This window comes from Lissotriton vulgaris, chromosome 6, assembly GCF_964263255.1.
Source record: "Lissotriton vulgaris chromosome 6, aLisVul1.2, whole genome shotgun sequence".
Taxonomy (NCBI): domain Eukaryota; kingdom Metazoa; phylum Chordata; class Amphibia; order Caudata; family Salamandridae; genus Lissotriton; species Lissotriton vulgaris.
In genome coordinates this window covers 1,841,674,116-1,841,701,366 of record NC_141694.1, presented here as the reverse complement: position 1 = coordinate 1,841,701,366, position 27,251 = coordinate 1,841,674,116, and the positions used below count along the sequence as shown (strand labels likewise).

General features: G+C 43.4%; 1 protein-coding gene across 1 annotated transcript in view; it reads left to right on the top strand.

The window, feature by feature from the left end:
* The window catches only part of LOC147709613 (cGMP-dependent protein kinase 2-like), a 289,096-nt gene that overhangs the window by 146,724 nt on the left and 115,121 nt on the right, over positions 1-27,251 (top strand). Inside the window, exons 11-12 of the mRNA XM_086928129.1 lie at positions 21,254-21,301; positions 23,215-23,268. Of these exons, the coding sequence (XP_086784255.1) occupies positions 21,254-21,301; positions 23,215-23,268 (102 nt within the window). The remainder of the gene's footprint in view (positions 1-21,253; positions 21,302-23,214; positions 23,269-27,251) is intronic.

The following is a 27,251-nucleotide window of genomic DNA, read 5'->3' as shown; positions in this document are numbered from 1 at the left end:
GGAATATATGATGTGGTATATGTTATGCTGTGCTACAGTGCAGTGGTGTTACAGCATGAGACCTTCCTGGGGTTGTTGTTTGGAGATATGACGCAGTTATGTTATGCTGTGCTACAGTGCAGTGGTGTTACAGCATGAGACCTTCCTGGGGTTGTTGTTTGGAGATATGACGCAGTTATGTTATGCTGTGCTACAGTGCAGTGGTGTTACAGCATGAGACCATCCTGGGGTTGTTGTTGGAATATATGATGTGGTATATGTTATGCTGTGCTACAGTGCAGTGGTGTTACAGCATGAGACCTTCCTGGGGTTGTTGTTTGGAGATATGATGCAGTTATGTTATGCTGTGCTACAGTGCAGTGGTGTTACAGCATGAGACCTTCCTGGGGTTGTTGTTTGGAGATATGTTGCAGTTATGTTATGCTGTGGTACAGTGCAGTGGTGTTACAGCATGAGACCTTCCTGGGGTTGTTGTTTGGAGATATGACGCAGTTATGTTATGCTGTGGTACAGTGCAGTGGTGTTACAGCATGAGACCTTCCTGGGGTTGTTGTTTGGAGATATGACGCAGTTATCTTATGCTGTGCTACAGTGCAGTGGTGTTACAGCATGAGACCTTCCTGGGGTTGTTGTTTGGAGATATGACGCAGTTATGTTATGCTGTGCTACAGTGCAGTGGTGTTACAGCATGAGACCATCCTGGGGTTGTTGTTGGAATATATGATGTGGTATATGTTATGCTGTGCTACAGTGCAGTGGTGTTACAGCATGAGACCTTCCTGGGGTTGTTGTTGGAATATATGATGTGGTATATGTTATGCTGTGCTACAGTGCAGTGGTGTTACAGCATGAGACCTTCCTGGGGTTGTTGTTTGGAGATATGACGCAGTTATGTTATGCTGTGCTACAGTGCAGTGGTGTTACAGCATGAGACCTTCCTGGGGTTGTTGTTTGGAGATATGACGCAGTTATCTTATGCTGTGCTACAGTGCAGTGGTGTTACAGCATGAGACCTTCCTGGGGTTGTTGTTTGGAGATATGACGCAGTTATGTTATGCTGTGCTACAGTGCAGTGGTGTTACAGCATGAGACCATCCTGGGGTTGTTGTTGGAATATATGATGTGGTATATGTTATGCTGTGCTACAGTGCAGTGGTGTTACAGCATGAGACCTTCCTGGGGTTGTTGTTGGAATATATGATGTGGTATATGTTATGCTGTGCTACAGTGCAGTGGTGTTACAGCATGAGACCTTCCTGGGGTTGTTGTTTGGAGATATGACGCAGTTATGTTATGCTGTGCTACAGTGCAGTGGTGTTACAGCATGAGACCTTCCTGGGGTTGTTGTTTGGAGATATGACGCAGTTATGTTATGCTGTGCTACAGTGCAGTGGTGTTACAGCATGAGACCATCCTGGGGTTGTTGTTGGAATATATGATGTGGTATATGTTATGCTGTGCTACAGTGCAGTGGTGTTACAGCATGAGACCTTCCTGGGGTTGTTGTTTGGAGATATGACGCAGTTATGTTATGCTGTGCTACAGTGCAGTGGTGTTACAGCATGAGACCTTCCTGGGGTTGTTGTTTGGAGATATGACGCAGTTATGTTATGCTGTGGTACAGTGCAGTGGTGTTACAGCATGAGACCTTCCTGGGGTTGTTGTTTGGAGATATGACGCAGTTATGTTATGCTGTGGTACAGTGCAGTGGTGTTACAGCATGAGACCTTCCTGGGGTTGTTGTTTGGAGATATGACGCAGTTATCTTATGCTGTGCTACAGTGCAGTGGTGTTACAGCATGAGACCTTCCTGGGGTTGTTGTTTGGAGATATGACGCAGTTATGTTATGCTGTGCTACAGTGCAGTGGTGTTACAGCATGAGACCATCCTGGGGTTGTTGTTGGAATATATGATGTGGTATATGTTATGCTGTGCTACAGTGCAGTGGTGTTACAGCATGAGACCTTCCTGGGGTTGTTGTTGGAATATATGATGTGGTATATGTTATGCTGTGCTACAGTGCAGTGGTGTTACAGCATGAGACCTTCCTGGGGTTGTTGTTTGGAGATATGACGCAGTTATGTTATGCTGTGCTACAGTGCAGTGGTGTTACAGCATGAGACCTTCCTGGGGTTGTTGTTTGGAGATATGACGCAGTTATGTTATGCTGTGCTACAGTGCAGTGGTGTTACAGCATGAGACCATCCTGGGGTTGTTGTTGGAATATATGATGTGGTATATGTTATGCTGTGCTACAGTGCAGTGGTGTTACAGCATGAGACCTTCCTGGGGTTGTTGTTTGGAGATATGACGCAGTTATGTTATGCTGTGCTACAGTGCAGTGGTGTTACAGCATGAGACCTTCCTGGGGTTGTTGTTGGAATATATGATGTGGTATATGTTATGCTGTGCTACAGTGCAGTGGTGTTACAGCATGAGACCTTCCTGGGGTTGTTGTTTGGAGATATGACGCAGTTATCTTATGCTGTGCTACAGCGCAGTGGTGTTACAGAATGAGACCTTCCTGGGGTTGTTGTTTGGAGATATGACGCAGTTATCTTATGCTGTGATACAGTGCAGTGGTGTTACAGCATGAGACCTTCCTGGGGTTGTTGTTTGGAGATATGACACAGTTATCTTGTGCTGTGGTACAGTGCAGTGGTGTTACAGCATGAGACCTTCCTGGGGTTGTTGTTTGGAGATATGACGCAGTTATGTTATGCTGTGCTACAGTGCAGTGGTGTTACAGCATGAGACCTTCCTGGGGTTGTTGTTGGAATATATGATGTGGTATATGTTATGCTGTGCTACAGTGCAGTGGTGTTACAGCATGAGACCATCCTGGGGTTGTTGTTGGAATATATGATGTGGTATATGTTATGCTGTGCTACAGTGCAGTGGTGTTACAGCATGAGACCTTCCTGGGGTTGTTGTTGGAATATATGATGTGGTATATGTTATGCTGTGCTACAGTGCAGTGGTGTTACAGCATGAGACCTTCCTGGGGTTGTTGTTTGGAGATATGACGCTGTTATCTTATGCTGTGCTACAGCGCAGTGGTGTGACAGCATGAGACCTTCCTGGGGTTGTTGTTTGGAGATATGACGCAGTTATCTTATGCTGTGGTACAGTGCAGTGGTGTTACAGCATGAGACCTTCCTGGGGTTGTTGTTTGGAGATATGACGCAGTTATGTTATGCTGTGCTACAGTGCAGTGGTGTTACAGCATGAGACCTTCCTGGGGTTGTTGTTTGGAGATATGACGCAGTTATGTTATGCTGTGGTACAGCGCAGTGGTGTTACAGCATGAGACCTTCCTGGGGTTGTTGTTTGGAGATATGACGCGGTTGTGTTATGCTGTGCTACAGTGCAGTGGTGTTACAGCATGAGACCTTCCTGGGGTTGTTGTTTGGAGATATGACGCAGTTATGTTATGCTGTGGTACAGTGCAGTGGTGTTACAGCATGAGACCTTCCTGGGGTTGTTGTTTGGAGATATGACGCAGTTATCTCATGCTGTGCTACAGTGCAGTGGTGTTACAGCATGAGACCTTCCTGGGGTTGTTGTTTGGAGATATGACGCAGTTATGTTATGCTGTGCTACAGTGCAGTGGTGTTACAGCATGAGACCTTCCTGGGGTTGTTGTTTGGAGATATGACACAGTTATGTTATGCTGTGCTACAGTGCAGTGGTGTTACAGCATGAGACCTTCCTGGGGTTGTTGTTTGGAGATATGACACAGTTATGTTATTCTGTGCTACAGTGCAGTGGTGTTACAGCATGAGACCTTCCTGGGGTTGTTGTTTGGAGATATGACGAGGTTATGTTATGCTGTGGTACAGTGCAGTGGTGTTACAGCATGAGACCTTCCTGGTGTTGTTGTTTGGAGATATGACGCGGTTGTGTTATGCTGTGGTACAGTGCAGTGGTGTTACAGCATGAGACCTTCCTGGGGTTGTTGTTTGGAGATATGACGCGGTTGTGTTATGCTGTGGTACAGTGCAGTGGTGTTACAGCATGAGACCTTCCTGGGGTTGTTGTTTGGAGATATGACGCGGTTGTGTTATGCTGTGGTACAGTGCAGTGGTGTTACAGCATGAGACCTTCCTGGGGTTGTTGTTTGGAGATATGACGCAGTTATCTTATGCTGTGCTACAGTGCAGTGGTGTTACAGCATGAGAACTTCCTGGGGTTGTTGTTTGGAGATATGACGCGGTCATGTTATGCTGTGGTACAGTGCAGTGGTGTTACAGCATGAGACCTTCCTGGGGTTGTTGTTTGGAGATATGACGCAGTTATGTTATGCTGTGGTACAGTGCAGTGGTGTTACAGCATGAGCCCTTCCTGGGGTTGTTGTTTGGAGATATGACGCAGTTATGTTATGCTGTGCTACAGCGCAGTGGTGTTACAGCATGAGACCTTCCTGGCGTTGTTGTTTGGAGATATGACGCAGTTATGCTCTGCTGTGCTACAGCGCAGTGGTGTTACAGCATGAGACCTTCCTGGGGTTGTTGTTTGGAGATATGACGCAGTTATCTTATGCTGTGGTGGTACACAGTCAAAATATCGAGTAGGAAATATCGACCTACCATAATATCGAGTCTGAAATATCGAAGGAGCATAATATCGAAGGCAAGAATATCGTAGGACAGAATATCGACCCAAGGTAAGTAATATCGAAATACTTAATATCGATGTAAGTAATATCGAAGTTAGTAATATCGATAGCATATATATCGATGTTACTAATTTCGATGACACTAATATCGATATTTGTATTATTGTATAGTTTTTTATTATGTAAGTGTTATATGTTTAATTTAAGTATTTAAAATAATTACCATTATATGTGTATAAGTTTTATATAATAATAAATAAATTTATAGGTAAATTTTATGATTTTGTACCGGAGCGGGTTGTGGGTTTATAGGGGAATAGGGTGGGAAGTAATTTAATTATGGTAAATTGATTAGTAATTAGTAGGATTTATTAATAAATTATAATTAATTGGTAATTATGTGAAAATAATAGGAAAATAATTTTAATTAATTTGTTAATTGATATATATGTTCTGTAGCGGGTTGTGGGTTTATAGGGGAATAGGGTGGGAAGCAATTTAATTATGGTAAGTTGATTAATAATTAGTAGGAATAATTAATTAATTATAATTATTTGCTAATTAATATTGATTAATTGGGAAAAAAATTAATTGATTAATTGATATATATTTTCTGTAGCGGGATGTGGGTTTATAGGGGAATGGGGTGGGGAGTAATTTAATAATAATTAATTAATTAATATTTGTTTTTAAAAAATTTATAATTAATTAATTGGGAAATAATTAATATTAATTAGTTAATTAATTGATATAATTTTGTACATATTTTACATTATTAATTAATTGGTAATTAAATAATATTAATTAGTTACATTAATTAGAGTAATTTATTTATATATATATAATTTTTAGTTACTGTTAATTAATTAATTGGGGAAAAATGATATTAATTATTAAATTATTTTAATAACAGCTAATGTGCTAATATATTTACTTTATTTGTTATTGTTAATGATTAATTAATTGCTAATTAAATAATATTAATTAAGTTTGGGTAAAGGAGTATTTTTAGGGTTCAGGGTCAGTTTTGAGTTTTTGGGTAAAGGGGTATTTTTAGTGTTCAGGGTCAGTTTTGAGTTTTTGGGTAAAGGAGTTTTTTTAGGGTTCAGGGTCAGTTTTCAGTTCTTGGGTAAAGGGGTATTTTTAGGGTTCAGGGTCAGTTTTCAGTTCTTGGGTAAAGGGGTATTTTTTGGGTTCAGGTTCAGTTTTCAGTTTTTGGGTAAAGGGGTATTTTTAGTGTTCAGGGTCAGTTTTTGGGTAAAGGGGTATATTTAGGGTTCAGGGTCAGTTTTCAGTTCTTGGGTAAAGGGGTATTTTTAGGGTTCAGGGTCAGTTTTCAGTTTTTGGGTAAAGGGGTATTTTTAGGGTTTAGGGTCAGTTTTCAGTTTTTGGGTAAAGGGTTATTTTTAGGGTTCAGGGTCAGTTTTCTGCTTTTGGGTAAAGGGCTATTTTTAGGGTTCAGGGTCAGTTTTCAGTTCTTGGGTAAAGGGGTATTTTTTGGGTTCAGGGTCAGTTTTCAGTTTTTGGGTAAAGGGGTATTTTTAGTGTTCAGGGTCAGTTTTCAGTTTTTGGGTAAAGGGGTATTTTTAGTGTTCAGGGTCAGTTTTCAGTTTTTGGGTAAAGGGGTATTTTTGGGTTCAGGGTCAGTTTTCAGTTTTTGGGTAAAGGGGTATTTTTTGGGTTCAGGGTCAGTTTTCAGTTTTTGGCTAAAGGGGTATTTTTAGGGTTCAGGGTCAGTTTTCAGTTCTTGGGTAAAGGGGTGTTTTTTGAGTTCAGGGTCAGTTTTCCCTTTTGTTGCACTCTCTGGAGTAGGAATAGTAATTTTTACCCTTACGCTATCCAACGCTTTATTTAATTAATTGTTAAAATATCAAATGTTTATTTTTTTTATATTACTTACATTTTATTTATGTTATTGTTTTATGTTTGTAAATGTGTTAGTAAATTAGAATATATTTCATTAATTTATAAATTAGTAAAATAATTATTAATACTTATTGTTCAGTGCATATATATTACATATTTACTGTATATATTTAATTAATGTATTCTTAATATATATGTATTATTTATTAATTTTAAACATTATTAGATACTTTTAAATATGTATATTTTATTTATTAGTCTTATATACTTAATTTTACATTTATATATTAAAAAAAAAATCGAGATTTTTAACATCGATATTTTTTACATCTATATTATTTTTTCGATATTTTTGTACTTACCATGTTGTAGATAGGATGTCGATATTTTTGCCCTCGATATTGTTGACTCAATATTCTTGTAGGTCGATATTTCTGAGGTCGAAATTCTGTCAGTGATTCTGCTGTGGTACAGTGCAGTGGTGTTACAGCATGAGACCTTCCTGGGGTTGTTGGATCACTGAAAAAATATCGAGGGACAAAATATCGACTTGCCAAAATATCGTGGACAAAATATCGACAGTCAAAATATCGAGTTTGTATCTACAAACAGGTAAGTACAAAAATATCGAGTACAAAATATCGTTAACAATAATATAGATGTAAAAAATATCGACTTTATTAAAAACAGTGTTAAATTAAATTAATATTAAATTTTAATTACTAAAATATACTTAAAACTACTTAAATTAAATTATAATAATTAAATAATAAATGAAAATAATAAAGATAATTTTTTACAATCTTATTTGTTGACCCTGAACCCTAAAAATACCCCTTTACCCAAAAACCCAAAACTGACCCTGAACCCTAAAAATACCCCTTTACCCAAAAACCCAAAACTGACCCTGAACCCTAAAAATACCCCTTTACCCAAAAACTGAAAACTGACCCTGAACCCTAAAAATACCCCTTTACCCATGAACTGAAAACTGACCCTGAACCCTAAAAATACCCCTTTACCCATGAACTGAAAACTGACCCTGAACCCTAAAAATACCCCTTTACCCATGAACTGAAAACTGACCCTGAACCCTAAAAATACCCCTTTACCCATGAACTGAAAACTGACCCTGAACCCTAAAAATACCCCTTTACCCATGAACTGAAAACTGACCCTGAACCCTAAAAATACCCCTTTACCCTAAAACTGAAAACTGACCCTGAACCCTAAAAATGCCCCTTTACCCAAAAACTGAAAACTGACCCTGAACCCTAAAAATGCCCCTTTACCCAAAAACTGAAAACTGACCCTGAACCCTAAAAATGCTCCTTTACCCAAAATTTATCAATATTATTTAATTACCAATTAATTATTAATTAAAAATATTAACAAACATATATTAATTATTGATTATTAAATTACTTCCCACCCTATTCCCCTATAAACCCACAACCCGCTACAGAATTACATTACGCAATTATTATAAAAACAAAATTCATTTAATAAAATATTTTATAACATTAATACACACTATTCACACATATTATTACATAAAAATACACTATAACATATTATATATTATTAAAAAATCGATATTTTTGCTATCTATATTTTATACAGTCGATATTACTTCACTTACCTGAAAAACGATATTTTTGTAGTCGATATTATGTCCAGTCGATATTTTGTCCAGTCTATATTTAAAACTCGATATTATGTCCAGTCGATATTTTGGAGTCGATATTTTGTCTCTATACCGGGGTTGTTGTTTGGAGATATGACGCAGTTATCTTATGCTGTGCTAAAGCGCAGTGGTGTTACAGCATGAGACCTTCCTGGTGTTGTTGTTTGGAGATATGACGCGGTTATGTTATGCTGTGGTACAGCGCAGTGGTGTTACAGCATGAGACCTTCCTGGGGTTGTTGTTTGGAGATATGACGCAGTTATGTTATGCTGTGCTACAGTGCAGTGGTGTTACAGCATGAGACCTTCCTGGCATTGTTGTTTGGAGATATGACGCAGTTATGTTATGCTGTGCTACAGTGCAGTGGTGTTACAGCATGAGACCTTCCTGGGGTTGTTGTTTGGAGATATGACGCGGTTGTGTTATGCTGTGGTACAGTGCAGTGGTGTTACAGCATGAGACCTTCCTGGGGTTGTTGTTTGGAGATATGACGCAGTTATGTTATGCTGTGCTACAGCGCAGTGGTGTTACAGCATGAGACCTTCCTGGGGTTGTTGTTTGGAGATATGACGCAGTTATGTTATGCTGTGGTACAGCGCAGTGGTGTTACAGCATGAGACCTTCCTGGGGTTGTTGTTTGGAGATATGACGCAGTTATGTTATGCTGTGGTACAGTGCAGTGGTGTTACAGCATGAGACCTTCCTGGGGTTGTTGTTTGGAGATATGACGCAGTTATCTTATGCTCTGCTACAGTGCAGTGGTGTTACAGTATGAGACCTTCCTGGGGTTGTTGTTTGGAGATATGACGCAGTTATGTTATGCTGTGGTACAGTGCAGTGGTGTTACAGCATGAGACCTTCCTGGGGTTGTTGTTTGGAGATATGACGCAGTTATGTTATGCTGTGCTACAGCGCAGTGGTGTTACAGCATGAGACCTTCCTGGGGTTGTTGTTTGGAGATATGACGCAGTTATGTTATGCTGTGGTACAGCGCAGTGGTGTTACAGCATGAGACCTTCCTGGGGTTGTTGTTTGGAGATATGACGCAGTTATGTTATGCTGTGGTACAGCGCAGTGGTGTTACAGCATGAGACCTTCCTGGGGTTGTTGTTTGGAGATATGACGCAGTTATCTTATGCTGTGCTACAGCGCAGTGGTGTTACAGCATGAGACCTTCCTGGGGTTGTTGTTTGGAGATATGACGCAGTTATGCTATGCTGTGCTACAGCGCAGTGGTGTTACAGCATGAGACCTTCCTGGGGTTGTTGTTTGGAGATATGACGCAGTTATGCTATGCTGTGGTACAGCGCAGTGGTGTTACAGCATGAGACCTTCCTGGGGTTGTTGTTTGGAGATATGACGCGGTTGTGCTATGCTGTGGTACAGCGCAGTGGTGTTACAGCATGAGACCTTCCTGGGGTTGTTGTTTGGAGATATGACGCAGTTATGTTATGCTGTGGTACAGTGCAGTGGTGTTACAGCATGAGACCTTCCTGGGGTTGCTGTTTGGAGATATGACGCAGTTATGTTATGCTGTGGTACAGTGCAGTGGTGTTACAGCATGAGACCTTCCTGGGGTTGCTGTTTGGAGATATGACGCAGTTATGTTATGCTGTGGTACAGTGCAGTGGTGTTACAGCATGAGACCTTCCTGGGGTTGTTGTTTGGAGATATGACGCAGTTATGTTATGCTGTTGTACGGTGCAGTGGTGTTACAGCAGGAGACCTTCCTGGGGTTGTTGTTTGGAGATATGACGCAGTTATGTTATGCTGTGGTACAGTGCAGTGGTGTTACAGCATGAGACCTTCCTGGGGTTGTTGTTTGAAGATATGATGCAGTTATGTTATGCTGTGGTACAGTGCAGTGGTGTTACAGCATGAGACCTTCCTGGGATTGTTGTTTGGAGATATGACGCAGTTATCTTATACTGTGCTACAGTGCAGTGGTGTTACAGCATGAGACCTTCCTGGGGTTGTTGTTTGGAGATATGACGCAGTTATGTTATTTTGTGGTACAGTGCAGTGGTGTTACAGCATGAGACCTTCCTGGGGTTGTTGTTTGGAGATATGACGCAGTTATGTTATGCTGTTGTACGGTGCAGTGGTGTTACAGCAGGAGACCTTCCTGGGGTTGTTGTTTGGAGATATGACACAGTTATGTTATGCTGTGGTACAGTGCAGTGGTGTTACAGCATGAGACCTTCCTGGGGTTGTTGTTTGAAGATATGATGCAGTTATGTTATGCTGTGGTACAGTGCAGTGGTGTTACAGCATGAGACCTTCCTGGGGTTGTTGTTTGGAGATATGACGCAGTTATGTTATGCTGTGCTACAGTGCAGTGGTGTTACAGCATGAGACCTTCCTGGGGTTGTTGTTTGGAGATATGACGCAGTTATGTTATGCTGTTGTACGGTGCAGTGGTGTTACAGCAGGAGACCTTCCTGGGGTTGTTGTTTGGAGATATGACACAGTTATGTTATGCTGTTGTACGGTGCAGTGGTGTTACAGCAGGAGACCTTCCTGGGGTTGTTGTTTGGAGATATGACGCAGTTATGTTATGCTGTGGTACAGTGCAGTGGTGTTACAGCATGAGACCTTCCTGGGGTTGTTGTTTGAAGATATGATGCAGTTATGTTATGCTGTGGTACAGTGCAGTGGTGTTACAGCAGGAGACCTTCCTGGGGTTGTTGTTTGGAGATATGACACAGTTATGTTATGCTGTTGTACGGTGCAGTGGTGTTACAGCAGGAGACCTTCCTGGGGTTGTTGTTTGGAGATATGACACAGTTATGTTATGCTGTTGTACGGTGCAGTGGTGTTACAGCAGGAGACCTTCCTGGGGTTGTTGTTTGGAGATATGACGCAGTTATGTTATGCTGTGGTACAGTGCAGTGGTGTTACAGCATGAGACCTTCCTGGGGTTGTTGTTTGAAGATATGATGCAGTTATGTTATGCTGTTGTACGGTGCAGTGGTGTTACAGCAGGAGACCTTCCTGGGGTTGTTGTTTGGAGATATGACGCAGTTATGTTATGCTGTTGTACGGTGCAGTGGTGTTACAGCATGAGACCTTCCTGGGGTTGTTGTTTGAAGATATGATGCAGTTATGTTATGATGTGGTACAGTGCAGTGGTGTAACAGCATGAGACCTTCCTGGGGTTGTTGTTTGAAGATATGATGCAGTTATGTTATGCTGTTGTACGGTGCAGTGGTGTTACAGCAGGAGACCTTCCTGGGGTTGTTGTTTGGAGATATGATGCAGTTATGTTATGCTGTTGTACGGTGCAGTGGTGTTACAGCAGGAGACCTTCCTGGGGTTGTTGTTTGGAGATATGACGCAGTTATGTTATGCTGTTGTACGGTGCAGTGGTGTTACAGCATGAGACCTTCCTGGGGTTGTTGTTTGGAGATATGATGCAGTTATGTTATGCTGTGGTACAGTGCAGTGTGTTGCAGCATGAGACCTTCCTGGGGTTGTTGTTTGGAGATATGACGCAGTTATGTTATGCTGTGGTACAGTGCAGTGGTGTTACAGCATGAGACCTTCCTGGGGTTGTTGTTTGAAGATATGATGCAGTTATGTTATGCTGTTGTACGGTGCAGTGGTGTTACAGCATGAGACCTTCCTGGGGTTGTTGTTTGGAGATATGACGCGGTTGTGTTATGCTGTGGTACAGTGCAGTGGTGTTGCAGCATGAGACCTTCCTGGGGTTGTTGTTTGGAGATATGACGCGGTTGTGTTATGCTGTGGTACAGCGCAGTGGTGTTACAGCATGAGACCTTCCTGGGGTTGTTGTTTGGAGATATGACGCAGTTATGTTATGCTGTGGTACAGTGCAGTGTTGTAACAGCAGGAGACCTTCCTGGGGTTGTTGTTTGGAGATATGATGCAGTTATGTTATGCTGTGGTACAGTGCAGTGTGTTGCAGCATGAGACCTTCCTGGGGTTGTTGTTTGGAGATATGACGCAGTTATGTTATGCTGTGGTACAGTGCAGTGTTGTAACAGCAGGAGACCTTCCTGGGGTTGTTGTTTGGAGATATGATGCAGTTATGTTATGCTGTGGTACAGTGCAGTGTTGTAACAGCAGGAGACCTTCCTGGGGTTGTTGTTTGGAGATATGATGCAGTTATGTTATGCTGTGGTACAGTGCAGTGTGTTGCAGCATGAGACCTTCCTGGGGTTGTTGTTTGGAGATATGATGCAGTTATGTTATGCTGTGCTACAGCGCAGTGGTGTTACAGCATGAGACCTTCCTGGGGTTGTTGTTTGGAGATATGACGCAGTTATGTTATGCTGTGGTACAGCGCAGTGGTGTTACAGCATGAGACCTTCCTGGGGTTGTTGTTTGGAGATATGACGCAGTTATGTTATGCTGTGGTACAGCGCAGTGGTGTTACAGCATGAGACCTTCCTGGGGTTGTTGTTTGGAGATATGACGCAGTTATCTTATGCTGTGCTACAGCGCAGTGGTGTTACAGCATGAGACCTTCCTGGGGTTGTTGTTTGGAGATATGACGCAGTTATGCTATGCTGTGCTACAGCGCAGTGGTGTTACAGCATGAGACCTTCCTGGGGTTGTTGTTTGGAGATATGACGCAGTTATGCTATGCTGTGGTACAGCGCAGTGGTGTTACAGCATGAGACCTTCCTGGGGTTGTTGTTTGGAGATATGACGCGGTTGTGCTATGCTGTGGTACAGCGCAGTGGTGTTACAGCATGAGACCTTCCTGGGGTTGTTGTTTGGAGATATGACGCAGTTATGTTATGCTGTGGTACAGTGCAGTGGTGTTACAGCATGAGACCTTCCTGGGGTTGCTGTTTGGAGATATGACGCAGTTATGTTATGCTGTGGTACAGTGCAGTGGTGTTACAGCATGAGACCTTCCTGGGGTTGCTGTTTGGAGATATGACGCAGTTATGTTATGCTGTGGTACAGTGCAGTGGTGTTACAGCATGAGACCTTCCTGGGGTTGTTGTTTGGAGATATGACGCAGTTATGTTATGCTGTTGTACGGTGCAGTGGTGTTACAGCAGGAGACCTTCCTGGGGTTGTTGTTTGGAGATATGACGCAGTTATGTTATGCTGTGGTACAGTGCAGTGGTGTTACAGCATGAGACCTTCCTGGGGTTGTTGTTTGAAGATATGATGCAGTTATGTTATGCTGTGGTACAGTGCAGTGGTGTTACAGCATGAGACCTTCCTGGGATTGTTGTTTGGAGATATGACGCAGTTATCTTATACTGTGCTACAGTGCAGTGGTGTTACAGCATGAGACCTTCCTGGGGTTGTTGTTTGGAGATATGACGCAGTTATGTTATTTTGTGGTACAGTGCAGTGGTGTTACAGCATGAGACCTTCCTGGGGTTGTTGTTTGGAGATATGACGCAGTTATGTTATGCTGTTGTACGGTGCAGTGGTGTTACAGCAGGAGACCTTCCTGGGGTTGTTGTTTGGAGATATGACACAGTTATGTTATGCTGTGGTACAGTGCAGTGGTGTTACAGCATGAGACCTTCCTGGGGTTGTTGTTTGAAGATATGATGCAGTTATGTTATGCTGTGGTACAGTGCAGTGGTGTTACAGCATGAGACCTTCCTGGGGTTGTTGTTTGGAGATATGACGCAGTTATGTTATGCTGTGCTACAGTGCAGTGGTGTTACAGCATGAGACCTTCCTGGGGTTGTTGTTTGGAGATATGACGCAGTTATGTTATGCTGTTGTACGGTGCAGTGGTGTTACAGCAGGAGACCTTCCTGGGGTTGTTGTTTGGAGATATGACACAGTTATGTTATGCTGTTGTACGGTGCAGTGGTGTTACAGCAGGAGACCTTCCTGGGGTTGTTGTTTGGAGATATGACGCAGTTATGTTATGCTGTGGTACAGTGCAGTGGTGTTACAGCATGAGACCTTCCTGGGGTTGTTGTTTGAAGATATGATGCAGTTATGTTATGCTGTGGTACAGTGCAGTGGTGTTACAGCAGGAGACCTTCCTGGGGTTGTTGTTTGGAGATATGACACAGTTATGTTATGCTGTTGTACGGTGCAGTGGTGTTACAGCAGGAGACCTTCCTGGGGTTGTTGTTTGGAGATATGACACAGTTATGTTATGCTGTTGTACGGTGCAGTGGTGTTACAGCAGGAGACCTTCCTGGGGTTGTTGTTTGGAGATATGACGCAGTTATGTTATGCTGTGGTACAGTGCAGTGGTGTTACAGCATGAGACCTTCCTGGGGTTGTTGTTTGAAGATATGATGCAGTTATGTTATGCTGTTGTACGGTGCAGTGGTGTTACAGCAGGAGACCTTCCTGGGGTTGTTGTTTGGAGATATGACGCAGTTATGTTATGCTGTTGTACGGTGCAGTGGTGTTACAGCATGAGACCTTCCTGGGGTTGTTGTTTGAAGATATGATGCAGTTATGTTATGATGTGGTACAGTGCAGTGGTGTAACAGCATGAGACCTTCCTGGGGTTGTTGTTTGAAGATATGATGCAGTTATGTTATGCTGTTGTACGGTGCAGTGGTGTTACAGCAGGAGACCTTCCTGGGGTTGTTGTTTGGAGATATGATGCAGTTATGTTATGCTGTTGTACGGTGCAGTGGTGTTACAGCAGGAGACCTTCCTGGGGTTGTTGTTTGGAGATATGACGCAGTTATGTTATGCTGTTGTACGGTGCAGTGGTGTTACAGCATGAGACCTTCCTGGGGTTGTTGTTTGGAGATATGATGCAGTTATGTTATGCTGTGGTACAGTGCAGTGTGTTGCAGCATGAGACCTTCCTGGGGTTGTTGTTTGGAGATATGACGCAGTTATGTTATGCTGTGGTACAGTGCAGTGGTGTTACAGCATGAGACCTTCCTGGGGTTGTTGTTTGAAGATATGATGCAGTTATGTTATGCTGTTGTACGGTGCAGTGGTGTTACAGCATGAGACCTTCCTGGGGTTGTTGTTTGGAGATATGACGCGGTTGTGTTATGCTGTGGTACAGTGCAGTGGTGTTGCAGCATGAGACCTTCCTGGGGTTGTTGTTTGGAGATATGACGCGGTTGTGTTATGCTGTGGTACAGCGCAGTGGTGTTACAGCATGAGACCTTCCTGGGGTTGTTGTTTGGAGATATGACGCAGTTATGTTATGCTGTGGTACAGTGCAGTGTTGTAACAGCAGGAGACCTTCCTGGGGTTGTTGTTTGGAGATATGATGCAGTTATGTTATGCTGTGGTACAGTGCAGTGTGTTGCAGCATGAGACCTTCCTGGGGTTGTTGTTTGGAGATATGACGCAGTTATGTTATGCTGTGGTACAGTGCAGTGTTGTAACAGCAGGAGACCTTCCTGGGGTTGTTGTTTGGAGATATGATGCAGTTATGTTATGCTGTGGTACAGTGCAGTGTTGTAACAGCAGGAGACCTTCCTGGGGTTGTTGTTTGGAGATATGATGCAGTTATGTTATGCTGTGGTACAGTGCAGTGTGTTGCAGCATGAGACCTTCCTGGGGTTGTTGTTTGGAGATATGATGCAGTTATGTTATGCTGTGGTACAGCGCAGTGGTGTTGCAGCATGAGACCTTCCTGGGGTTGTTGTTTGGAGATATGATGCAGTTATGTTATGCTGTGGTACAGTGCAGTGTGTTGCAGCATGAGACCTTCCTGGGGTTGTTGTTTGGAGATATGATGCAGTTATGTTATGCTGTGGTACAGTGCAGTGGTGTTACAGCCTGAGACCTTCCTGGGGTTGTTGTTTGGAGATATGACGCGGTTGTGTTATGCTGTGGTACAGCGCAGTGGTGTTGCAGCATGAGACCTTCCTGGGGTTGTTGTTTGGAGATATGATGCAGTTATGTTATGCTGTGGTACAGTGCAGTGTGTTACAGCCTGAGACCTTCCTGGGGTTGTTGTTTGGAGATATGATGCAGTTATGTTATGCTGTGGTACAGTGCAGTGGTGTTACAGCATGAGACCTTCTTGGGGTTGTTGTTTGGAGATATGACGCAATTATGTTATGCTGTGGTACAGTGCAGTGTGTTACAGCCTGAGACCTTCCTGGGGTTGTTGTTTGGAGATATGATGCAGTTATGTTATGCTGTGGTACAGCGCAGTGGTGTTGCAGCATGAGACCTTCCTGGGGTTGTTGTTTGGAGATATGACGCGGTTGTGTTATGCTGTGGTACAGCGCAGTGGTGTTGCAGCATGAGACCTTCCTGGGGTTGTTGTTTGGAGATATGACGCAGTTATGTTATGCTGTGGTACAGTGCAGTGATGTTACAGCATGAGACCTTCCTGGGGTTGTTGTTTGGAGATATGATGCAGTTATGTTATGCTGTGGTACAGCGCAGTGGTGTTGCAGCATGAGACCTTCCTGGGGTTGTTGTTTGGAGATATGACGCGGTTGTGTTATGCTGTGGTACAGCGCAGTGGTGTTGCAGCATGAGACCTTCCTGGGGTTGTTGTTTGGAGATATGACGCGGTTGTGTTATGCTGTGGTACAGCGCAGTGGTGTTGCAGCATGAGACCTTCCTGGGGTTGTTGTTTGGAGATATGGCGCAGTTGTGTTATGCTGTGGTACAGCGCAGTGGTGTTGCAGCATGAGACCTTCCTGGGGTTGTTGTTTGGAGATATGATGCAGTTATGTTATGCTGTGGTGCAGTGCAGTGGTGTTACAGCAGGAGACCTTCCTGGGGTTGTTGTTTGGAGATATGACGCGGTTGTGTTATGCTGTGGTGCAGTGCAGTGGTGTTACAGCATGAGACCTTCCTGGGGTTGTTGTTTGGAGATATGACGCGGTTATGTTATGCTGTGGTACAGTGCAGTGGTGTTACAGCAGGAGACCTTCCTGGGGTTGTTGTTTGGAGATATGATGCAGTTATGTTATGCTGTGGTACAGCGCAGTGGTGTTGCAGCATGAGACCTTCCTGGGGTTGTTGTTTGGAGATATGATGCAGTTATGTTATGCTGTGGTACAGCGCAGTGGTGTTGCAGCATGAGACCTTCCTGGGGTTGTTGTTTGGAGATATGACGCGGTTGTGTTATGCTGTGGTACAGCGCAGTGGTGTTGCAGCATGAGACCTTCCTGGGGTTGTTGTTTGGAGATATGACGCAGTTATGTTATGCTGTGGTACAGTGCAGTGATGTTACAGCATGAGACCTTCCTGGGGTTGTTGTTTGGAGATATGATGCAGTTATGTTATGCTGTGGTACAGCGCAGTGGTGTTGCAGCATGAGACCTTCCTGGGGTTGTTGTTTGGAGATATGACGCGGTTGTGTTATGCTGTGGTACAGCGCAGTGGTGTTGCAGCATGAGACCTTCCTGGGGTTGTTGTTTGGAGATATGACGCGGTTGTGTTATGCTGTGGTACAGCGCAGTGGTGTTGCAGCATGAGACCTTCCTGGGGTTGTTGTTTGGAGATATGGCGCAGTTGTGTTATGCTGTGGTACAGCGCAGTGGTGTTGCAGCATGAGACCTTCCTGGGGTTGTTGTTTGGAGATATGATGCAGTTATGTTATGCTGTGGTGCAGTGCAGTGGTGTTACAGCAGGAGACCTTCCTGGGGTTGTTGTTTGGAGATATGACGCGGTTGTGTTATGCTGTGGTGCAGTGCAGTGGTGTTACAGCATGAGACCTTCCTGGGGTTGTTGTTTGGAGATATGACGCGGTTATGTTATGCTGTGGTACAGTGCAGTGGTGTTACAGCAGGAGACCTTCCTGGGGTTGTTGTTTGGAGATATGATGCAGTTATGTTATGCTGTGGTACAGCGCAGTGGTGTTGCAGCATGAGACCTTCCTGGGGTTGTTGTTTGGAGATATGATGCAGTTATGTTATGCTGTGGTACAGCGCAGTGGTGTTGCAGCATGAGACCTTCCTGGGGTTGTTGTTTGGAGATATGACGCAGTTGTGTTATGATCTTGTCGGGTTCTGGTTGGGTGCCATGAAGTCTGAGGTTGCACAATGCCTTATCAATCTCCTTCGCAGCGGGGCATGTGTGCTTGTGTTCTGTTGTTATCTTTGCACAGCGGAAGCCAACAAGGTTACATTGTGTCAGTGTGTCTGTGTGACGGTGTGTCTGATGCGACGGGGAATTCCCGCCCCTGGGTCCCAGCAGCGATGACGCAGGCCTGGCTGAAGAAAGAGGGTTGTGTGACCTTTTCAGTGATTACTCACCGTTATCACCTGTTCTGAGCACAATCTGTTTTGGCACACAATATGTAGGCAATTAATCAACTGAAGCCTCACCTATTCGGAGACGCATCCATATATACGACCAGAAACCGGGGTCTGATATCTTATTATCAATATAAATCCCCTGGATGTGTAAAAATAAAACTAGTCCTATGGTCAAGATGCGTGATTGTTTACTATAAAAACACACAGGTCCACATTCAATAAAACCAGAAAAGGTGTAGAAAATAGAGAGAGTGCCTCACGGTAGTAACACCCGAGGGGGTTCCCGGCTAGCAATTACCGTCACTGGCCACCCTCTCTATGTGAAAAGACAGAAATGCACAAAAACAAATAGTCATGCACAAGTGAGAATAGTGGTGAAAAGAAACCAGTGACAAACATTTACACACTGATGTGAAATGTTGCGTACATAAACAAACCCCTAACCAGACAAACTAATAAAACAGGGCAGATTTTTGCTGGCTATTCGTTTTTATTCTGTTGCTGCAAAACCTGCCATTTAAAAATGGTTAATTGTATACCATAATTATTTTATCCTCAAGCCGACATGTTTCATCGCTCCAACTTTCAGCGATTTCATCAGGGCATTCGAGGGGTTATCTATTCTCAGTCTTCTCAATAGAACCAGGACCTTGAGGGAGCCAAGTCTGCACGTACCGGCACCCCTCTGTTGAACACCGTGTCACGTGATCACGTGTCCAGTAATGGCTAGAAGTTGTCTCAGCCACTGCTCCCGAGTCCTTCCGGCTCTTCCGATGGTCCTGATCCGGATCGTCGGAAGCGCCTATGGATGCGTCTCCGAATAGGTGAGGCTTCAGTTGATTAATTGTTGTATGAGTGGGGGGCAGCCTTACCTATTACCTTCCCCCTTAACCCCTATAGATTGATGACACAATATGTAGGCCTCAGCCTTGTTGTACCCTTCCAATGGATGGAATACTGCGTGTCGTGTCACCTGTGCATTCGAGCAGCGTATTGGGAGTGTGCATTGAGATGCCAAATGAAGGAATCCCTGCCTCCTGTCTGCAGCTGTCTCCCACTGGTCCTGTGAGAAAATGTTCTTCAACACAATCTCATCCAAGCTCAGCGACTGCTTTGGCCTAGTCATGCACCTGCTGGGACACTGGTGGCGTTGAGTGGGTGCTGAGGCGCTGCGGAGCGCTGAGACGCTAAAGATTGTTCTTCTTTCGTCTGGTGCTTGCCTACCAGAACCTGGACTGAGATAGAAGCAGGAGGTATGATCTCCACAGACATCAGTTGGTGGCAAAGGGAGGAATTTGTCAGAAGAAAGCATTACACACGACTCTACTTACAGAATTAAGGCCTTGTGTCTTCATCAGAATTTGTCCCTTCATGGTAGAAAGAGAAATGTGGAGGAATCTAGGCTGCAGTTGATTACTGTGTTGTGAAGAAGAGTGTTGCGTACTTCCAGTAGAAGACGAAGAGTGAAATGGACCTCAGAGAGGGAGGATGAGGTAATTTGACAGGAACGCTGGTTGGTTGGTTCCTGTTGTGCAGGGAAGGGTGCTCCCATGTGGTCATGACGAGTAGATATTGCTTTTTTCCTAAACAATGCAGTGAGAGTTGTAGGAGGAAGGATGGAGTCTGAGTGTACCTTATGGTTACAAGGGGTTCCGTCAAACATTGGTGCGATAGACAGTATGACAAGAATAGTGTTCATTCGGATGTGATGGATCAGGAGTTGGGGGCCATTAGGGATGGTGCTCCCTTGGACACGAGGAGCGGGGTTGCTCCTCTGTGGTGTGTTGTGTTGATGGTTTCTCGCCGGTTGTAAGCTGCAGCACGAGCAATAAGTGAATGCTGAAATTATTCCATGGTTGTGATGTTGTGTTACAATGGTTGGGATGGTGTATAAAACTAGCTATATATGTGTTTGTGTTGTGCATTTATATTCTCAGTGTGGGCCAGATTCACAAAGGTAAACTTAGACGTTTGGTCTAAACTTAGACCAAACGTCTAATTTTACGACTTTGGGAATTCACAAACGGCATTTATGAGTAGTATCTTTACATCCGCAGTTAGGCGGAGATCTGGTCCGAGTGTGGACATAAAGATTGCACTCGTAAATGCCCTTTGTGTATTCCCAAAGTCGTATATTTAGACGTTTGGTTTAAATTTAGACCAAACGTCTAAGTTTACCATTGAAATCGTACATGCTTTGTGTGGTAATGTCTTCTTTTTTGCAAAGAGGGATGGTGTGTGGTAGTTTGTGTGTAGTTCTGGTTGATAGATGGAATGCGTGACTTATATGCGTATGTGTGCCTGGTGTTGGTACACCTTAAATAAGTGGAATCTGTTCTCCTAGGTTTGAGCTTCGAGAGGGCAGATGCTCATTCAACGTAGAAGTATTTATGAAACCTCATTCAGTCTTAAATGCTGTGTTTATCTGGTAACTTACTGGCTGTGCCACCTTCACCAGCCTCCAGTTGCCAAGAGAGTGATATAGGACTTACAGCTCCTGCATTTTTAACCTTGGGCGGGTCTCTTACCGGTGCTCAACCTTTGCTTGGAGGACTTGCATCAATTTCCCAAGGAACTAGACCAAGCTGAAGCCAACTTGTTCCACCAACTTTCAAAGTATTTCACCTTTAATAAAGTATGAAACACCCACCCAGATTTTGCATAATTTAGCTGCCCCCCAATCTCCTTCTTCAATCTCTCCCTGATCTTAGATCGGAAATATATAAAATATGCGATTAGGTTTATGGTGTGCACTATTTTATGGATGAAAATCAGTTTTCTTTATTTATTTAAATAGTATTATTAGCAAAACTATACTACGTTCACTGACATAAATTCGAATATATTCAAATTGTTACCCAAGGCTGCGTGACAGGTGCCCCTAAAGTTAACAGACCCCAATCTGCATCTTTTTTGGCAGGGATTTTGAAGACATGTACCCTTTCGACGTTGTGGAATCCTCTGACACGTAAGACTCTTCAGAAATCTTAATTCTTCTTGTTGTCGTTCAATAAAATTAGGGTAAAGATATGTTGGGAAAGGGTCTGTAGAAAGGACTTCATGAGAAAAACATACAAAGGCGTGGGCTACATGGTTGGCTTACCTTGGACTCCCATGATGTATGTGCACAGGTAGGATGTGTGTATGTTTGTAGTATGCTCTTATGTGATTATGCTGTTGTACCGAGGGATGCTGCGTGTTGTTCCATGCTTAAAAATCAATAAAATGCAGTTTATAAAAAATAAAATAGGAAAGGCCTTCGTGAGTAAAACAGTAATTATGAGGCCCTTGGTAATTCTGATTACCATCTTAATTGGGATTCGAAATTTGCTGTAACTCTGAATTACCAGGGAAAAAGATTTGGGTATCTGTGTGGAAATCGCAATGACCGGGCAGCAGAAAACTGTTCATGACCCCTTTAGTTTTTCTCAGGAATGCATCCTCCCCAGGGGACCCAACCTTTGTGGACCTTTTAGTAATCTCTGGGGCCCCACAGGCGTTTTAAGGCATGGATAATATACATCTGGCCGAGACCCCCACCATCTCAAGCTTTACACTGTTCTTTTGTCTTCAGTTTTGTGCGTGAACAAGGGTTGTCCTGCTGCCCGGCCCTCACTTACAATACAACAAGGAAACATAAAGCATTTGGGGAAATTACTTTGGCTTTTGCCTTAGTGGAATTTGACATTTTAGTGTTAGTTCCTTAAAAACCACAGCAATACTGTTGAAAAAAAGGAAAAATTATATAATGTGATCATTTATTTTGCCCTAGTGTGTTCTGTGTTGCATTTACAAAGAGAAGCATTTACACTTTTACAAACATCCAAAAAGAAATATTTAGAAATGTGTTTGAGGTTTTTGTTTTAATAGTAAGTTTTATAACCTCTGGCTTTATCTGGGTTACATACACTTTCTAAGATAGGTTTTCCTGGAACCAAGTAGACTTGTGTACTAGAGCTAGGTAAACTTGCATGATTTTTGGCCTGAGTTTGCACTAACCTTTGCTGAGAGTCTGCCAGCTCAAACGATTTTCAAAGCCAGTCACAAGGTTCCAGATCTCTGGGTGTAGGTGCCCTTCCAGCTCCTGATTCCATGGACTCATAAAAATATGCATTTGATGTAAAATGTCTCCCTTCCTATTCCTTTAATGGATCGCTGACATACTATCGAATTCACAAATTCAGACAGAAATTACCAAAATTACCAAAATATCGAACAAAAAATATAGAATGCAAAAATATTGAATTCCTATCTACAAACAGGTAAGTACAAAAATATCGAATCAACAATATAGTTTTAAAAAATATAGTTAGTCAAAATATCGATTTTTTTAAAATGTCTTGAAAGTAATTTAAAATTAATGAAATAATAAATATAACATTTACTATTACCACTATTAAATTACTTACCTTCAATTCGATATTTTTCACCACTATATTCTGTCCATTCGTTATTTTGTCCATTTTATATTTTGACTTCGATATTTTGGTAATTCTATATTTTGAATTCAATATTTTGTCTTGTTACCACCTGAATGGGCAGCGAGATAGACATGAGGGTCCGAGCATGGCACCCTGCCACCAGGCGAGCCTTTATTGGGTGATACATTTGGATTTCTTACCCTGTTGTCCCTGGTGGAAGCTCTAAGGTTAAAGGTAATAAAATATAGGCTATGCTCCAATGTGGGTCCTCATATTAACCCACAATTGCACAGGTAGCACGCCTATGCCATGTAGTGAGTCACCCTCCAACTCCAGGCAACACCATTTACCACCTAGATGGTAGCTAATGGGGCGGTGACATTTAGGGTTTAGTGAAACAAAAAAATGCTGAGAAACTGGAATGCCACACAAAATAACACAATTTTGTCTTTCCTTAAAGAAATTCTCCGACCTCTGAAGGCCTTGCCGTGAATGAAACAAGACGATACAGCAGGTACATGGCCTCAGTGCTTCTTTGCATTTCAATGACTGCTCGCCTGTGAAGTCTGCCAAGGGAGTAATGGGTCCGTAAAGTCTGGGAAGGGTTTAATGGGTTTGTAAAGTCTGAAAATGTGTAAGGGAAAGTGTGTGATGGGTCTGTAAAGTCTGCCAAGGGAGTAATGGGCCAGGAACTGGAGACAGGACTGGAGAGCAGGAACATAGCGTTGTCAATGTGGAAACACAGTTATGAAGCAAGCTTGCTTGTACTCGCCTCCTTATATAGCCCTGAGGAAAGAGTGCATGCATGAAGGAAAACAAAAAATATTGCTCAAGCTTCAAGCAGGGACTCTGTTACGGTTACTGTTACTGTTACTCTGCACGTGCTCCGGAAGGAAATATTGGTACAGTGGCGGCTGGCACAGGGAAGTGTGGCGGGGCAGGGTGGCGGTCAGGTAAGTTGACATATGACAGGAGAAGTAAAATTAAATTAAAAGAAACAGAAGTGGCTTCTCTTTCTTTACTCTTTAATTTTGGGCATCCAATCACATGTCAAAATTTCAAAACACTACATTTCCCATGGCCACAAAAGCCACATGTCCTAACAATAGAGCCACCCGCCCTATATAATCTTCATGTCACTATACAGCCTCTTCTTTCTTCGCTGCTTCGCAGCCAGTAAGGTACGTCTACCTCGTATTTGTCTTAATGTGTAGATTGAGCTGTTTCTTGTTCTTAATACCGGACTGTGTTGTTTCATGCATACAGTGTTTAAACATGTTTGTATTGTTGCCGATCTCATACTGAATCTTAAGCAAGCAGACTTGTTCCGCCGCGTAATTGTTTAATTTTGCCATTCTGTTAATTGTTTTCACTGCACACTGTAGCGTAACCCTGCGTGCATTCAGGGCGCATTTTTCCTCCCAAGCAGAGCGGATTGTCGCATCTGTTTTATCCTTGTGTAGCGGGAGGAACGGGAGAGATGACACGCAAATTTGCACATTCCTATCTTTAGATCGAGGCAGGGGCCAGCACGCATGCACTGCTCTGCGAGACATATTGTAGATGAGTATGGAATAGAAGGCACGCCCACTCTCCGCCCATATTTGCCATTGGCTTGTGTCATTGTCTGTCCTAAATGCTGGCTTCTGATTCATCAATAGGCTTGTTAGTCCCTCCTTAGTACCACCTCCTCTTTATTTGTCACCTCCCATGGCAACAGGCCCTTTACTTCGAGCGTTACACGGTACGTGTTACTTAGACTGTGAGCACTATTTTCTTTAATGAGATTCTCCTACTGCTTTATCTCCCCTCTTCCTTCCTCCTGTTGTCCGTGCCTTCACCCCCTCTCCCCCGCCCGCACTCCTGTTGTCTGCGCCTTCTCGCCCCGCCCGTTGTCCGTGCCTTCTGCCCCCGCCCTCCCTCCCACCCGTTGTCCGTGATGACTACCATTTGCAATGCAATAGGTCTCGCATAAATACGAGACCGATTGCATTGCAAATACTTGTTACTTCTGAAGTCGGGCACCTCGCACACATGCACAGTGGTAATCTGGTCAGAGCCTGCAATAATGCGCGTGTTCAAAGTGTAGCGACGCGTTTCTTTGCTGCCTGTTCTGCTGTTCCCCGATGACGCCCTGACCAGGATGATTTCCTCAGGGTTGGAAACTGATAGTAGGCTCTTTCTAGAGTGCTGCAAGTCCTCCTTACACGCTATATATCTGCTTCTATATTACTTTGACCTGCTTTTGGGGTTATATATTTTACGCACTTCCCATGACTGCGCTAGATTAGTTTGTTGGTATCAACAAACACAATTTTGGTAATTTCTTAACCTCCTAAGGCACTTGAATATTGGCTCTGCAAGAGCTGACAATGTATGAATATTTAGATGAAGAAATAGGAGACTACTACTATGATGACCCTGAAGGGTCTTTGGAGCATGACCTAGGGGAGGTGCTAGATGCTGGGGTGCAACAGTCTGTTAACAAGGCCCTGGTCAAGGCTATTGGCCCCTTTAAATGGCAGCTGTGTGGCTACGCATAGCAACAGAGTTGGATCCCTACACCTCCATTGATCATTGCTAGGGGCCCTTCAGCCACACAAGACAAACCTAGCACTAAAACCCCTAAGGGACTCCATGCTGAGGGTTTCAAAAAGTTGGCAACTCCATGGCTAAGGATATAGCGCTCCTCCTATTCCAACTCCTCCTCCAGTTCCTATCCCAGATGATACAGATTCCACCTCCTCTGAGAGCTCAGACCATGACGATGAACCTTGCCCTAGTAAGCGCACATTGCGCCACACCAATGTCCAGAAGCAACACAAGGTACTTACCTTTCAGCTGTGAGATATTATTCATCCACAATCTACTGTCTGGCTCCCCCACAAGAAGTTGCGGACTATGTGCAAACACATTTGTCAAGGATTTGACATAGGTGTCTGGGCATATCTACGTTCTGAACGCCCCGGACTAGACCTCCCCACTAAAGTCACAGAAACTCCTGAAGTTGATATTACCTTAGTGACATTCCTAAAGAAATATTCTAAGAATCCTAAAAGGGGCCTCGGTTGTGCCTGGCAGAACTGTCAGGACAAGTTATTGGATGTTGTAGGCCCACTAACTAAAATCCTGGAATTTGTATACCAGGCCAAGGAGTCAGCGACACCCACAGATCCAGACATCTTATTCAACTGGGCGCAAAGAGCTGTGTGCCAACTAGCTAATGGGAATTCTGCTATATCCAGTGAATGTGGATGATCCACTCTCTTCAAAATCCACCCGAAGCTCACTGAGCTAGTATCGTCTGATTTGAGCAATAGCTCAAATCCTTTTGCTTAAGACCCCTTTCCTGAAGGAACTTTCTAAGTTTGTGGCTACTTATACTAATCTGGGCAAGGTCCAGGATTCCTTAAAAAGTGTTCAGACCACTTTTTGTCAGGGCTGTACGCTTCAGAGGGCGCGTGTTCGTCTGGGGCTACCCCCAAGGTCCACAACAAGACTTCTACCAATGAGGTTGAGGAGGAAATAAGGAATCCTTTATAGGTACACCTTCTACCCTTCCCATCCCCATGCCGACAGGAATTTATTCAAGAAAGTGTAATACAGAGGTTCACAAGGATTATTGCAAGAATCTGGTTTCACAAGTAAGAATTATTCCACTCTCAGAACTCTTACCGGGGGCAGTGCAAAGTTATTTCTTAAAAACTGGCATGGTCTAATGCAGGAACTTTGGATTCTCTATCCATTCAGGAATACAAGTTAGAGTTTACAGCACACCTGTCCAGTCCTGTCTTCTGCCCATGATATATTAGAAAAGGGAGCTATAAAAGTGTCATCTCCCCACCAAACAGGTTTCTCAGTTGTATCTTTCCGATTGAAAATAAAGGGGCGGGTCACACCTACTGTTGAACCTGAAAGACTTTAATGGGTGGATAGTCTAACGTCATTTCAAGATGGAGGGAATTCACCTTTCGAGGGACATCCTCCAGGAGGGAGATTGGATCATTTAATTAGATTTAAAAGACGCCTACATAACTGGCCCCATTCTTCCTCTTCGTCAATGTTTTCTTCAGTTTCTTTGGCAAGGTCTTTCTTACGAATGCAGAGCTCTCCTTTTTGGCCTATTCTCCGCCCCATATTGGTTCACAAAGATCACAAGGCCTGTTGTGGAGTCCCTGAAGGCTCGAGGGGTACGGCTGATCATCTATTTAGACAACATCATTATTAAGGTTCAATGTCCCCAGTTGGCTCTGACTCATCTAGAGTGGATGATCCTTCTCTTTCAGGATCTAGGTTTCAACATAAATGCTCATAAATTGTTCCAAACCTCTTCCCAACATCTAGAATTAAGCCCAGACAGTCCAGAATATCAAGAAAGAGGTAAGGTCAGCCTTGAGCAAACAGACTGTATCCTTGGGGTTGATACCTCATCTTGTGGGACTGTTGGCCTTGTCGATCCAGGCCATTTTCCCAGGTCACCTCCTTTATCGTGACCCT